Source organism: Molothrus ater, chromosome 8 (assembly GCF_012460135.2).
Source record: "Molothrus ater isolate BHLD 08-10-18 breed brown headed cowbird chromosome 8, BPBGC_Mater_1.1, whole genome shotgun sequence".
NCBI classification, from domain to species: Eukaryota; Metazoa; Chordata; class Aves; order Passeriformes; family Icteridae; genus Molothrus; species Molothrus ater.
In genome coordinates this window covers 8084958-8098254 of record NC_050485.2, presented here as the reverse complement: position 1 = coordinate 8098254, position 13297 = coordinate 8084958, and the positions used below count along the sequence as shown (strand labels likewise).

The 13297-nt window shown below is 59.1% G+C and overlaps 1 protein-coding gene across 1 annotated transcript; it reads left to right on the top strand.

The window, feature by feature from the left end:
- Positions 1-1472: 1472 nt before the first annotated feature.
- TMEM150A (transmembrane protein 150A) lies at positions 1473-10435 on the top strand. The gene is made up of 7 exons (XM_036386013.2): positions 1473-1637; positions 3393-3440; positions 5553-5624; positions 5750-5817; positions 5938-6065; positions 6927-7104; positions 8863-10435. The coding sequence occupies exons 1-7, from the start codon at positions 1558-1560 to the stop codon at positions 9105-9107; spliced, it is 819 nt and encodes a 272-aa protein (XP_036241906.1). The 5' UTR covers positions 1473-1557; the 3' UTR covers positions 9108-10435.
- Positions 10436-13297: the final 2862 nt, after the last annotated feature.

Here is a 13297-nt window from a genome sequence, read left to right as displayed (position 1 = left end):
AACTCTTCTGGAAAAATTTATGCCTGTTACAGAGGGTGATGTGTTCTGAAGCCACTGTGCCTGGCATTTTCGGCCCAGCTGTGCAGAAGGCAGCCCGGCGGGGCTTGTACTTCTCGCCTGTGGCCCCGGAGCGATCCGAGCGCTGCCAAGGCTGCCGGAGGCGGCAGCCCCGCACAGCGGGCACGGTTCCCACTGTCCGTGAGGTGTGGAGGCTGCCGGGAGAGGGAGGGCCAGGCCTGCTCCCGGCGGGCGGACAGGAATGCACGGGGCAGCTTTGGGAACACAGCCGGCTCGGGAGCAAAGCTCTGGAGTGCAGCTCTTATCCCGAACTGATGGGCTGAACAGCGAGGAGAGACCCTGGGCCCGTGAGGAAGCTGCTTGGGGCACGAGTCAATGCAGGGGACGATGAGATCCCCCAAGACTACAAGTCCCAGTGTGCAGTACTGCTCCCGCGGTTGTGTAACCAGCACCCTGGCCCGGGAGAGGTGGTGGGCAGCCAGCGCTCCTCTCCCACACCGGCCAGGGTCAGAGCTGTCCTCGGTCAGCTCCTCGCTGCAGAAGTATGAGCACCAAATGCTCCGTTCTCAAGGGGTGTGCACACCGCTTGGCGATGGAGGATGTGTTGGGACTTGAAAGCACATCCCCACAAGCAGCCAGGGGCCAAGAGGGCAAGTTCTTGCTGAGTTCCCAGTAGGGAAATGGAACGCCCGTGGCCTTACCACAGCCCTGCTCCTCTGCCAGGGGAAGTTGTGCTTCCTTTCCTCACGTTTTCTGTGTGAGAAAAATGGAAATTTCTCCGGGCAGCAGGGTTGGCTGCTAAACTTAATCCCTAGTTGTAGAAAGTGTCTGGAGAGGTCAGGGTAACCGGGTCGGGAGTGTGTGCAGGCACTGGCTGGCAGTGCGGCTGCAGCCATTTAGTGAGGGCACAAGGACAGTCACTCCTGGCATACAAACAGAGCCTTGTCCTCAGGACGGAATGCTGAGCCCTATGGAAGAAGAGTGAACTAAAGCGTTCGGGGAGGGACAGCATCACCTGGAGCTGAGGGGGTGAGGCCCCCAGCCCTGCAGCCGGCTGTCGATGCCCGAGTCAGCCTTGGCCAAAGCTGTTCGGGTCCCCAGCTCCCGGGAGGAGCGTTCGCCGCTGAGCTGTGCCTGCCCTCCCCTGCTCTCTAGGGGAGCCTGTCCCTTGCTGCGGCTCAGCCGAGCGCGCTGTGGGGCCGCCCGCCCCGCGGAGCCCGGCTCCGTGCCGTGCTGCTCCCGGCTGCCCTCCCCAGCACCGACCTGCTCCCCGGGCCGGCAGCGCGGGCGCCACGTGGCGCCGGGGCCGCGCCGGCCCGTCCCGCTCCCCGCTGCCGCCGGACGGGGCGGGCTCGGCCCTGCCGCCGAGCGGGACCCGCGCTGCCCCGGGGCGGGGCCGGCCTGGGCTGTCCCGGCGCCGCTCCGCACGGCCGGACCCGCTCCGCCCGCCAGCCCGGCCCCGGCCCCGGCCCCGTCACCCATGGGGAGCGCGGCCCGGCGGCGGCCCGGCGGCCCCGCTCGCCCATAGCCCGGCGGGGCATGCCAGGCCCCAGGATGCCGGCCTGGGGGATCCTGCCCGTCACGCTGCCTGCCTTCACCATCACCGGCATGTGGATCGTGTGAGTGCCGCGGGGTCGCCGCCAGCCCCCCACACACGGGCGTTGGGGCCGGGGCCCGGGCCGGATGCTGCGGGATGACTGAGGGCCGGGGGCTGGAGGATGCTTTAGGGTGGGATGCTGCGAGGTGGGATGCAGCGGGCTGGAGATTGCGGGGAGACTTCTGGACACTCAAGGGCTCCCACAGCCGCCCTGCGTGGTCCCCGCGTCCCTGCAGCAGCGCTGGCATGTGCCTCCCCATCCTTAAATCCCTGACGCCCTGCGGAATCGCGCGCCCCCGTCCCGGCCTGAGCGCTCAAGTGGCCCGGGGACGGCATTGGGAGCCACGCCACCAGCCCAGGTACTGCAGCGCCAGGGCTGCGGTCCGTGTGTGGGCACCCATCCCATGTGATGGATGGATGGATGGATGGATGGATGGACGGACGGACGGATGGACGGGCCTTGTGCTAGGAGTAGAGGCTGCGTCACTTGGGTGAACAGTACTAGTCCACTCCAGCAGTCCATTTCTCAGGCCTTAACACAGGTAAGCAGTGGATGAAGGACTTTTCTCAAAGGCATCAAGAGATTCAATACAGGTAGTGGGACTTCCTGGGGTATGGGATGGAGCAAATGCACCCCACATGCATGCAGGTCTTCACAACAAAGCCGATTGTTCCTGGTGCTAGGAACTTATGCTGCAAGTTTTTCCCTCGGACACCTTGCAAAGCATGGGCTGTCTCCCGTGAGTGACCCTGGGGGGCAGATGGCCCTCCAGACCAAAGCAGCACAGGTGGGAGTTGCTGCTCATGATCCTCACAGCCTGAGCTACCCTGGGAGTGGCTCTTTTGGAGACCTGTGCTGGGAGATGGCTCGGTGAGGGGTCTGCTCCTTGGTGGCTGGGAATGCTGTTCCTTGGTTTCCCCCACGTGTCCTGCTCTTTGCCTCTGTTCTGGGGTCATCCTTTTGCAGCCCAGCTGTTACACGGCCAGCTCGGGCAGGAGAGGAGTTTTCATACTGGTGTTGGGTCCTATTTTTAACCTGAGCTGTTCACAACCGCCAGTGATTTGAACAACAGGGTGCTGCCCGCTGCTGTGGTTGCTGGGCAGGAGGACTCCTGGATGGCTGGGGTGGGGGCCATGGGGCTGAGAGCCCTTGGAGTGGAGCAGGATGCATGTCATGAACCCCCTGTTACACTGACTAAGGCACAAGGGTGACTTCACAGTGACATGCTTGATGGAGCTGCTCTCCCCACGATGCTCTCCCAGTGCACTGGCTACTTTTCCAGACTTCCTTTAGCTCATTGCTGCCAGCCAGGGGCTGGGGGAAGCACGGCAGAGCCAGCACCATTGGGTATCACCTGGCACAGCTGTAGGCCGGTGAAGAGTCCTGATGGCAGGGGCATGCCAGGGAGGCTGTGTGACAGAGCAGTCCCCCAGAGCCCGTGGAGCACAGCAGAACAATGGAGAAGAGGCCCCACAGAAGCAGCTGCACTGAACTGGAGCAGGAGGTGGCTCTCAGCAGGGATTGCGGGTACAAGGCAGGGGAACCTGGTCCCAGCAGTGGGAGTTCTGTGGAGCATGTGCTTATGCACTTGTTTTTCTTTTTCTTGCTTTGTAAAGCTGGGAGGTGCCGCAGGATGAGTGCTGGCCCTGGCAGGCACTGAGGGCCTGTGTCCTCTGCTCTGGCAGCTTGTCCCTGGGGCTGCTCTGGGTGCTGGCAGGGAAAGGGGGTGCAGGGAGGCGGGTGGCTGTGGTAACCCTGTTGTTGTCTCTCCTCCAGATATGCCATGGCACTGTCCAACAACCACATCTGCCCTGTCCACAACTGGTAAGGCCTGCAGGGAAGCAGGGGCTTTTTGGCACATCCTGGCTTGATTAAAGACCTCATAATACCAAGTCCCTCCATACCTGTCCCACTTAAAGTATGCCAAGCTGTGCTAGACCACTGGGTATCTGAGGCACCATGCACCAGGCACTCCCTGCACCATGACTGTGCTGAAGGGGGGTTGGGGATGGTGGGAGCATTAAAGGGGCACAGAGCTGCCTTCTTCCCCAGCAGACATGGTGGTGATGGGGTGCAAATGCCACAGGGCACATACCTCCTGCCCAGCCCAGTGGCTTTTGGGAGCAGAACAGCTTGGGGTAGAGCTGCAGTCAGGGCTGGGCTGCCCTCCCTCCCCTGCTCAGGCTCGTGTGGTAACAGCTACTCTGCTGAACAGTCCAGCCTCACTGCAAACCAGGCAGGGGAGAAGGAGGCCTTTCAAAAAACACAGCATGGAGAAAGTATGAAAATAAGTGGTCAGGGAATTACAGAGGGCTGTGTGTCTCCATGGAAAAGGTTGTGACTTGCTTGCTTGAGGCTAAATCTGGCAGTGCCAGGGGGATGGGATGGTCCTGCAGCACCCAGACACCCCATGGACAGAACTGCCTGCAACACCCCCAGATGGGGGATGAGGCGTGGAAGAGACAAGGGCTGGGAAAAGAAACACTGTTTGGTCTCTTGGCAACTCCTTCTGCAGGGTTTTTGGCTTGTAGCGTCACCTTAAAAATCTGCCCAGAAAGATCCATGTTAGTTTAATTGTTGCTGGAGTGTTTGAAGAAGTGAAAAAAAAAACCTGCTGCCATTTCCTGCCTGATGGCTGATTCTGCCCTGGGAAGAATGTGTGTGTCGGGTTGTCTCTGCAGCACAGCCAGCCCTTAATGACGAATAATGCTTCCCGGCCTGGGGCTGCTTGCTTTAAACAAAATAATAATAAAAAAAACCTCCCAAACCAAACACAGCCCCAAGAGCAGCCTTTGAGGAGGCCGTGGGGCTCCACGCCTCGCCTGGGTTTAGTGGTTGGAAAACAAAGCCACCAGTAAACTGAGGAGACTGAAAAAACATCAGAGCTCAGCCCAGCCCTTTCCAAAAAGGCTTTTTTAACCATGTGCTTGCTGCATTGCTGGAGGTGGTAGATGGCAGCGTGGGTGAGGGACAGGGCAGCACTGTCCCCCCACAGCTCCCCCCACAGTGCTGTCCCCCCTCAGTCCCCCTGCCACGTGGGACTCGGGGTGCCTGAAGAGGCCCTTTGGGGCCGAGAACTTTGCACTCACTGCCTGTGGTGTGAGCAGGGTTCCACTAGGCCATGCCAGGTGGAGGTGCTCAATGCCTGGGTGATGCTGCAGCAAAGAGACACACAAAACCCCACTCCAGTGTGTGCCAGCTCCTGGGAGAGCTGTGAGGCTGAGGGCACATGAACCCCATGGTGGGAATTTGGTTAGGGTTGCAGGCAGCAGCTGTGGTACACGAAGGGCTGATAAGAGCTCGGGGTGCTGGACTCATGGGCTCTGTAGGTGCAGGAGGTGCTCCCAGCGCACTGTGGTGTGCCTGGCTTCAGGGCAGCCTGGGGCTGGCTCTGGTCATGCTGTCCCTCAGGCAGTGCCTCCCAGCTCCCTCCCTGCCACCCTCCCAGGTGCGGTGGCACTGCCCCGGGGGTGCCTGTGGCTGTGGAGGCCATTCCCCACACAGCTCAGCATTCCAACCCATCCCCCGCAAACCTGGAGCTGTCAATGGCTGCGTGCCCGGCTTCACTGGTGCTTCCATGCTGGGAATATGTGGGGTCTGGCAGGTGGGTGCTCCTGCTCCTGTCTGGGTGTGGGGCTGCCAGAACCCCCTGAGCCCACACCCCTGGCCCGCACAGCCTCTGCCCTGCCACGGCCTCTCCCTCACAGAAGGCGGCTCTGGGTGAGCAGCAGAGCCAGCAGGTAGGGAACAGGCTGTGGAAACACAGGCACGATTCTGCCTGTTGGGCAGTGGGTCACTCCCTGGAGGTTGTTGGCACATCCCTGGGTTTAGGCTGAACTCACTGCGGAGCAACTCGGCTGCCCTTGCAGGGCAGGAGACAGGAGCATCCTGGGCAGCGTCTGGGCTCTCCTAACCCTGTTCCTTTGCTGCTGGCAGGAGTTACAACCAGTCCTGTGACATGGACGGCCCTAGCTCCTGCTGCACGCTGGATCACATCCCCCTCGTCAGGTGAGCAGCCTCAGCGTGGGGGCAGAGCTGCTCTGAGACCCCTCCAGGGCAACGCAGAAGTGAGCCAAGCACACACCCCAGTGCCCCCTGTCTGAGTGCTCTGTGGGTCTTGTTTATCCCCACAGCAAGTGTGGCACCCTGCCTCCCGAGAGCTGCTTCTTCAGCCTCATCTGCAGCCTGGGCTCCTTCATGGGTAAGTGCCTGCTGCTGGGGAAGCAGGGCTCGGAGAGGCTGCCCTGCACCCCCCGGCATGGGGCAGCAGTAGATGAGGGGGCTGCAGACAGTGGTGTGTGACAGGGCTTTCCTCCTGCAGTCATCCTGGTGGGCCTGCTGCGCTATGCCCACCTCCTGGAGCGCCTGGGGCCGTCCCTCCTCAACACCCTGGGGCTGGCCACTGGCTGGGTCTGCGCTGCTGGCCTCACCATGGTGGGCAACTTTCAGGTAAGGAATCTCCTCTCGGAGCCCCTGGGCTAGCAGGGCAGGAGAGGGCCTTGGCTGGGGCGGGGCAATGGCTGTGCTCAGCAGGGTAGGGTCTGGGGTCGTTGGTTTGCTTCAGCATCCCATGCATGCAATCCTTCCCTTCCCCTGAGTCAGTGCCATGCTTCCCAGGGTACTGGGTGTCCTCTTTGTGTATTCATAGTTCAAGTGCAGATTAAGCTGCTGGGTTTCATTAAACCCTTACCTGAGCCCCTTCTGCACTGTCTGTCCTCTCCATGGATGTGTGTAGGGGCAGGGACATGCTGTTCAGGCTGCTCCTGATCCTGCCCAGGGGGTGATGCCAGGAAGCTGTCGGAGCAGAGCCTGTGCTCACGGGGAGCGGAGCGGGCCCAGCTTGGCAGCGCACGGCGGTGCTCAGCCCCTGCCTGCTCTGCCAGGCCCCGGCCTCCCGGCAGCCAGTCCCTCCCCTTGGCAGGAGGCTGCTGCCCACACCAGCCCCGGGAGGAGCTCTGCAGGCCCCGATCCCCCTTGTGGCCCAGCCGTGGTGAGCGGCGCTGGGCTGTGACCCTCGGGAGGGGTGCAGGCAGTCCCTGATGTTGCTCAGGGCAGGGGGCAGCCCCTGCCCCTGGGCACAGCAGGGCTGCTGGCCCATAGATAAAAGAAACAGAGCTCTTTGAGATCCCAGCAGTAGATGGTGGATCCAAGTCTGCTCTTCAGCCAGGAGTCAGGCACAGGGTGAGCTGCCTGGACCTGCTCCCAGCACTGTCTGCACCCCTTCCTGGGCAGGAATACAACTCCTGGAGCAGAGTCATGCTGTGATAGGCAGTGTCCCAGGGAGTTGGCACTGAGTTTTCTTCCCCACAGGTGGATCACGCCAAGGTGCTACACTACATTGGGGCGGGGGTGGCCTTTCCCACCAGCATGCTGTTCCTGCTCCTGCAGTCCATCCTCACCTACCGCATGGCTAAAACCCGAGGGCAGTACTGGACCGGCCACTTGCGTAGCATCCTCACCACCGTGGCCTTCTTCACCCTCGTCTTCAGTATCCTGAAAGGTGTGGGAAGAACATTGGGAATTGGCTGGTGAAAGGTGGTCCTCACAGTGGGGTATATGCCCCAAATTCTCTATCCTTTGGTCTGGCAATGAGGCACAGTGCCAGGAGAGGAGCTGGGCAGGGCACTGAGGGTGTGCAGCTCCCTGCAGGTGCAGGCTAGAGGAGCAGCAGTACCAGGGCTGAGGGGGGGAAGGGATGCTGGTGGTTGTCTCTTGAGGTGCTGGCATGCCCCAAACCAGCCGTGCCCTGGCTGCTGCAGCCCAGCCACCGCTGCAGGCTCCAGTCACACACCACTCAGGTCCGGTTAATTGTTGGGCTTTTTTAATGGGACAAAGGTATTTTGAGCCCTTGGCAATGCAAAGTCCATCTGGGTTACCTCTCTGACCAAAGCTGAGTACAAAAGCACTGTGTGAAGGTGCCAGGTGGGCGCATGGCAGCACCTCTGCCAGCCAGAACTTCTGGGCACTTGCCAGCCAACCTGCCCGTGGGACAAGGAAGGGTTTGGTGAGCAAGTAACAGGGGTCTGCAAACACTTTACCAGGGAGGGAGGTCATGGCATCAGGTGGGCTGGAGCTCAAAGAATGGTCCCAAGTGTATGGCTGGGGAGTGAGGAGCTTATTTGGGACTGAGGTTGGGGATAAATTGGGAAACAAGGTAGTGGTTATTGGGCAGGAAGGGGAAAAAGCATGCAGTGTCTATGGATCCCAAAGAAGCTGGCTGGGGTCTGGCTGAGATGAGCCGCACAAGAGGAGCCTGTCACATATCAGAGGGTCCTGCTCTATCATCACAGCAGGCAGGCAGGCTGGGAGCTGGGAGAGGCAGGACTGCTGCAGGGCCATGCCAGCTGGGAGGGACAGGAAGGGCATGTAAGGACAAGGAAGACAGGAGTGGGGCCCATCTGCTGTGGCCATTCTGCTCTCTAAGCTCTGGGACTGGCAGTGGGCAAGCAGTGAGCTGTGGTGTGGACAGTGTGGGGAGAGGGCTAGGATCTTTTCTGGGATGGGAGGAGTGAGCAGAGGGCTCTGCACTGTACAGGTCAGGTCCCTGCTTCTGCAGCTCTCCCAGATCTTGGTCTCACTTGCAGAAGAGATGGTACTGCTGGAGGCTTTGCCTTGAGGGCTGGGAAATGTACCTCCTCCCCTCACCCGCAGTAGCTCTTGCAGTAGGTTTCCCTGGAGATTTTTGGTGGGGACGAGAGAAGGATAAGAAAATTCTGGTGGTGGTAGGATCTAGAGGAGTGGGAGCAGGCCCCGTCTCTGGGGTGGGCCAGCCTGCAGCACAGAAGGACAGGAGGTGCTGCAGGACTGGGATGCAACAGTCCAAACCATGTTTCAAAGGTTGAGTTTTAATCATCTTTGACTGCATCCTATGAGAGGATGGAGAACACCAGCCTGGCTTGAGGAAGAGACAAGGAGTGTGGGGAAGTTGAGCATCTGGGCACCTGGCTTGCACTGAGACCTGTAGCCTGAGCTCATCCTGCCCTGGCCTCTTCAGATAATCCCAGCCTGGCATCAGTGATTTATCAAGGCTGGTTTGGGCATGTGTGCCACCGCTTCACCTGTGCCAGGGCCCTTCTGGTGCTGGGAGAAGCATATGGGGGTTTCTCAGTGTTAGGAGTGGTGGTGGTGTAGCCATCCTGCAGAGGATGGGTACTCACGTCCACCCCAGTATGCAGTAACAGTGGGACATGGCTCTCCATGGGGTAGATGGGGTTCACTGTACTATCCTTGACTGGGATACCCTCAGGTGGCGTGTTCTTCATCCAGGAGAGCTTTGTGCTACAGCACGTGGCTGCCTTGTGTGAGTGGATATTCATCATTGATGTCCTGGTTTTCTATGGCACATTCACCTTTGAGTTTGGGGCCATCTCCACAGACACCTTCCTGGTCCTGCTGAAAGCCAGCCGGGCCCCCAAAAGTTACAAAGGCGAGAGCAGCCTGTCCAGTACGGCCCACATCCACAGCCACGTGGAGGGCCTGGCTATGGCCTGACCCCCACAGGAGGCAGCCCAGAGTGGAGACCCCAAATTGGGCTCTGCCAGTGACTCCCCACCTTGAATATTTCTGAAAACCCCGCTGCTGTGTGTTTGTGTGTGTGTGTGTTTATGTGTTTTTGTGTGTGTGTGCGTGTGGGCCTCCACCCTCACAGCAGGAGCTGTGTCCAGTGCTCCTCTGGCAGCTGCTGTCCCCTCCCTGCCCACAGGGTTTGGGGTCACTGCTGGGATGTGGGGATGCCATCCTGGTATCAGCAGAGCCAGAATCTGCCCCTGAGCCTCTGGGGTAGCCTGGTCTGAGTCAGGCTGCTGAAGGCAATCATACTGAAGCTTCCTCCTGTAAGGGACGTGGTGAGCTGGAAGGGGACGAGATCTGTGTTCTTCCCACCTCCATAGGGGTAAGCAAGCCTTCCATCTGGCTACTGTGACTGTCAGAGGAGCCAAAACCACAGAGTGCCTTTTCCCTTGGGAAGTGACTGCACTGCCAGTCTGTTTGCAACCCCAGTGAGGATGGCAGCAGGGGGTCTCTCCCTCCTGCCTTCCCAGGTGGGGGTGGTGTCTCACTCTGTTGCAGGATGGCACCAGCAGCCCCAGCTGGACTGTGCTGACCCCCCTGCCCCGTGCCAGGGCTCTCACTGCTCAGGGCCTTCTATGCCATCAGTCAATGGCTTTTCCTGCATTTTTTCAGCTTTGAGAATTGCTGAGGCAGGTTTCACCTCCCTGGTCACAGCATTTCCCTGCTTCCAGCTAGTTTGGGAAATGAGTCTTCAAATTTACCATCATACAGGGGATGTCCTGCAGGCACTGTGCCTGCTGGCCAGGGGACTTCTGCTCTGTGCTGCTGCCAGCCCAAGCTGTCCCAGGGAGTGCAGCCATGTAAAGGTGAAGCACTTCTGTAGGACCAGAGGAAGTGTGTGCCCCATTCTTCTGGGACTCCCAAATGCCTGCCTGGCGGGAGCTCATCCCGCTCAGCCGCAGCTTCCTTGGCATGTCCTGGGCAGGGGGCTGAGGTGTCGAGGGGTGTGAGTGCTGTGTGTGCGTGCATGTGTGTGTATGCATAGATCTACAAATATATATATATATACACATACATACATATATATATATATAGTCCCCTTATCCCTGGAGAGGGGCATTTACTGCTGCTGCTGCGCGCATTGATCAAGTTGGGCTTTCCTATTTGCCCACTTTTTCCAAACCGGCCTGTAAATCCACCAGTATATGTAGTTCAAAGAGGAGCCTTTCTGACTTTTGTATCTAATATATTTTTTAAAAAGTATATATAAAGACAACAGTGAATTTACAATAATAAAAGTGAAAATCATCCATGGGTGAGGCAGACGGTCCTTCCCCGCTGAAGTAGCAAGCTGGCCTTGGGAATGGGGTGAAGGGTCCTGTCCCTCCCCTCGGGGGACAGCCAAGAGCCCGGGGCTCGGTTCCCTGACCCGAGTGCCACGGATAGGCGATGTCGCCGGGATGCAGCAGCCTGGAGTTGCCCGTCCCTTCGGGGGTCCCCGGGCCCGCCCTCCCGCTGTCTCCGCCGGGCGGAGCCGGGTCCGGGAAGCCCCGGGAGGCGGAGCCGGGTCGGGACTTTCCCGGTACCGCGGCCGGGGCGCGGCGGCCGGCCTGCGGCGGGGATGAAGGTAAGCGGGTGCGGGTCCTGGGGCTGCGGCGGGCAGGGCTACCCGCGCCAGCGGGAGAACGGCTCCCAGGGAAAGGGAACTGAGCGGTCCCGAGGCTTAACATTCCTGTGCTTGGGCTGCCCGTCCCAGCGGAAGGGTCCTGGGCTCTCTCTCGCTCCAGCCGGTCCCGGGTTGCCTCTGGCCGGCCATGCGGCCAGCTGGGGTGGGGGTGTTGGGAAGATCCAGGTTGGAGAGACATTTGTTCTCTTGGAGGGGAGAGGAGACAGCCAGTCCCGGCGCTGGCGGTTACACCCTTTTCCCTGCCGGTGGGAAGTTCCCTATTTTCTATGTTGCCATTGGGTTCTTCCCCATCCTGCAGCTCTCCCTCTTATGTCCTGAGCCCTCCTGCGCTGGAGCAGGGCTGGCCTGCTGCCCGCTCCGAGGGGAATCAGGTTCGTGCCCGCAGGCTCGGCAAGCCATAGCCCCAATGGAGCTGTGAGCACCAACACGGTGGTGAAACTGTGGGCAGAGTGGAAACTGGAGAGAGTGACAGACAGCGAACGCCGGGCTGACACGGGCAGGGCTTCTCTAAGGGCATACAGCTGGGTTAATCGTTCATAGCAGCAGAGGAGCTGATTTACAGGCCCTCAGAGGAGAAAACCAGAAGATCAGTGGGTAGCTGGGGTTTGCCAAAACCAACTTGATAGCCACAATGGGAGTAAAGGCATTTTATGAAGAGATACACAAATGGCTTCAGTGGTCAGAGGCAGGCTGTCAGGAGAAGAAGGCTTAGAAAGCTTTCAGGAAGAGGGGATTTCTCTTTGCCATGCTTGCTGGTCAAGGACTTGGTTTCCAGGAAGGGTCTCAGAGCAAAGTCACTGTGAATGCAATATGAGAGACACTCAGCAGCCTCTTGCCAGTAGCTGCTGGGACTCCAGGGATGGAGAAGAGCACAGGATTTCTGCAGAAAGCAAGGCCAAGTATTTAGGGCTGTTGTTTGCAGGTGTTAGCAGACCCAAGGAAAATCAAAATGCAAAGGGAAGAGTATGTTAGGGGAGCAGTCAGCTGAGTGGCTGGAACATGTCAGCTGTACACCAGCACAGTTCAGAGCAGGGCTGTGCTTGCGCTGCCTCCTGCATTTCTGGAGCACCCTTTCCCATGGCTACTAAACACTCCTGCCTCAGATAGGCTGACGTGTGTTTCCCTCCTGCCTGCAGGGCATCAGCTCTGCAAGTCAGCCGACTGTCATGGGATGAAAGAAAATAGCACCTGCATTACTAGGTCATGTTCAAGGAGCTGCAGGCATGGAAGATTGGCTTTAACTCGCACTGTTTGCCAAAGGCTAGCCCTTAATTGAAGCACTCTGGCTGGCACAGGGAGGCTGTGCCATCTGGCAAGGGTGCTGTGGCAGTGCTGCACTCCAGGGCAGGGAGCTGATGCTGCTCTGGGCAGTGCCTTGCAGCTGGATTGCTGCTCTTTTCCCCCATTCCCAGCAATGCCCAGAGAATCCTGCCTGAACCCTAGGAGTGTGTGAAGATGGGGAGGAATTAGCCAAGTAAATGGGGTCTGCAGTTCAAGCCCATGATCCAGGGGCAGATGTGTTGGGAAGACAGAGCAGGGAATGCTACTGATGGAGAAAGGAGAGATGCATTCCTTTCTGGCATGTGTGGGGGATAAAAGCTGCGTATGCTACACTCCTAGGGGAAACCCCAGTCCTGGAGGCCAGGAAGGCATGCTGCTTGGCACAGGAGGCAGGACTTCACCTGGAGAGCAGCTCTGAGGTTGCCTGAGGTTGCTTTTCCAGGAACAAGGAAGCAGGGGGTGACACCATCTCTGCTCAGCAAGCAAGGTGGGCTTCCTCCAGCAAACACTGCACAAGGATGCAGGGATATGGCTGGCAACCTCCAGAGAGAGCCAGAGCTGTGTGGGATGGGGAGACACAGGTAGAAGTTCGTGATGTTCTTTAGTCATGCTGTTTGCTGCAACAAGTGGAAGTGTCCTGGGCAGCAGTGAGTGAGCTGTGAAAACCCCTCAAGAGGAGATGGAGCTGATGCCACTGGAGAAGGGGAGTTGTGCTATTCCAGGGCACAGTCTGCTCTTATCCAGCAGCTTCAGGCCTGGGCTCTCCCACCAGGCTCAGTGGGTAGGGTAGGTGGCTGTTCCCAGCCCACTGAGGAAGATTGTTTGTCTCTTTGTTCACCTCTCTGGAAGATCGGTGCCCAGCAGATGGGGTGGGTGACTGGTGGTGGCAGGCTGAAGCTGTCCAGGTGGGGTGATCAATGGGATCCGAACAGCAGGCAGTCTGTGCTGCTTCCCACAGACCACCAGGGGGTTGTGTCCATGTTCCTAGGCCTTTAGAAGCCCCTGCAGAATGACAGGAGGAAGGTCCCCACCTCATTTTTCAGTACTGGATCTCTACCTTCTCCTTGCACCCTCCCTTGCACTTGCAGGTCCCACAGACCCCACGTCTCAGGCTGCACAGTTGCCTGGGATGCATCTCTGTGCTTAGGTGGCAGGCCAACCGGGAAAAACCTCAGGCTTGAGGTCACAGGACAGTCCCTTTGGA

Bases quoted from the DNA above. Each gene is read 5' to 3' on its own strand.
- TMEM150A (XM_036386013.2), top strand. From the start codon at position 1,558: ATGCCAGGCCCCAGGATGCCGGCCTGGGGGATCCTGCCCGTCACGCTG. The intron at 1,638-3,392 runs GTGAGTGCCGCG...TCTCTCCTCCAG, and splicing joins ATCACCGGCATGTGGATCGT to ATATGCCATGGCACTGTCCA. The intron at 5,818-5,937 runs GTAAGTGCCTGC...TTCCTCCTGCAG, and splicing joins CAGCCTGGGCTCCTTCATGG to TCATCCTGGTGGGCCTGCTG.